The sequence below is a fragment of the Melampsora larici-populina genome, assembly GCF_000204055.1.
Source record: "Melampsora larici-populina 98AG31 unplaced genomic scaffold MELLAscaffold_153, whole genome shotgun sequence".
Classification (NCBI taxonomy): domain Eukaryota; kingdom Fungi; phylum Basidiomycota; class Pucciniomycetes; order Pucciniales; family Melampsoraceae; genus Melampsora; species Melampsora laricis-populina.
Window position 1 is genome coordinate 47,057 of NW_006768916.1, and position 1,266 is coordinate 48,322.

At 43.8% G+C, this 1,266-nt stretch overlaps 1 protein-coding gene across 1 annotated transcript in view; it reads right to left on the reverse strand.

Annotated features, from left to right (window-relative positions):
- MELLADRAFT_118690 (uncharacterized protein) overlaps positions 1-680 on the reverse strand; it is a gene marked incomplete at both ends in the record, with an annotated part of 6,292 nt that extends 5,612 nt beyond the window's left edge. The window contains one exon of the mRNA XM_007419281.1: positions 233-680. Coding sequence (XP_007419343.1) covers positions 233-680 — 448 coding nt within the window. The remainder of the gene's footprint in view (positions 1-232) is intronic.
- Positions 681-1,266: the final 586 nt, after the last annotated feature.

The window sequence follows — 1,266 nt, forward strand, 5'->3', positions numbered from 1 at the left end:
GCTGATCGAATGAATGAGCGCAGATGAGATGGTAAGGAGGTCCAATATGCGTCATCATCCGGATGAGGTGCGTGACCGTCTGTGGTAGACGAGCAAAGGTTAAAAGTGCGAAAGTCGTGGCAATAGGCAACGAGGATGAATCAGCCATGCCAAGGAAAAGAAGACTGGGAACTGGCGCCAGGTTGAATAGGTCGTTCCCAAAGAGATGAGCAAGTGAAGAAAAAGAACTCACTCTGATTTGAGTGGCCACTTCCGCCTCCGTGTATACCACCAGAAGCCGGTGAGTTGTTGTTGCCGATGTTAGCTAGACTCTGAGGGCTAAGATGAGAAGCCAGAGCAGCCGCAGCCGCAGTCTCGATCTGCCTATAGAGGTCGTTTGCAGTAGCTAATAAATCTTCTTGGGTTTGGCGAGTAGCGGCGGCAAGACTCGGATGCATCGCATGAGTCGTTAGCCGCTCGTCGTCATCGTCCTGAGAGACACTCCCTGTTGTTGTCCGTTGAGTATGAGACGAAGCGTCCTCATTGGGGTAAGCACCAATCATATCAGATCGATCTGCAAGACTCCCTGGATCTTGATGATCAATCGACAAATGGTTCTGATTCGAGTCGAACTGACGAGCTTGGGCGGCTTTCTTCTTATTTTTCTTCTTGGCAGCGTTCGAGGTCTTTGATTTTGGCATCGTATCAAAAGATGCGGGTAGAGAAGGATTTAAAGATAGAAGACTAGTTGTTTCGAAATGAAAATGATTGATTCGGTTCTTAGCCACCCGAGACGTTCAAGGTAAGACCAAGAAAATGATGATTTAGAGTACTGTTTTGAAACGAGGAGGGTTATAAGAAAAGGGTCCGAAAAGGAGAAGGAAGTTAGCCTGGTTTACTTTGAAGAAAAAGAATCTGAATATAAAAAACGAAGGATACTCACCTCACCGGTAAAGGAATAGTATAAATCTGAGCTATTACTGCGGAAAAAAGAGCCAAGATTGAGTAAGTTCAGAATGATCGAAAGATGAAAAGTTGAGACAAGATGAAAGGGTGAATTGATAGTTGGATGCCGTTTTGAATGATCAGTTAATTATGATTTGAAAAGTGAGTGAATCTGATGATGATGATGAGTGAGTTTGATGACTGAGTGAGTTGTTGACTGAGAATTGTGATGAGAAGATGAAGTAGATTGTTGAATGTTGATTGAAAGGAAGTGAAGTGAACAAACCTATTTGAAGCTTCGAAAAGGGGTTGAGTGATTGATGAGATATTTTTGACTGAGAT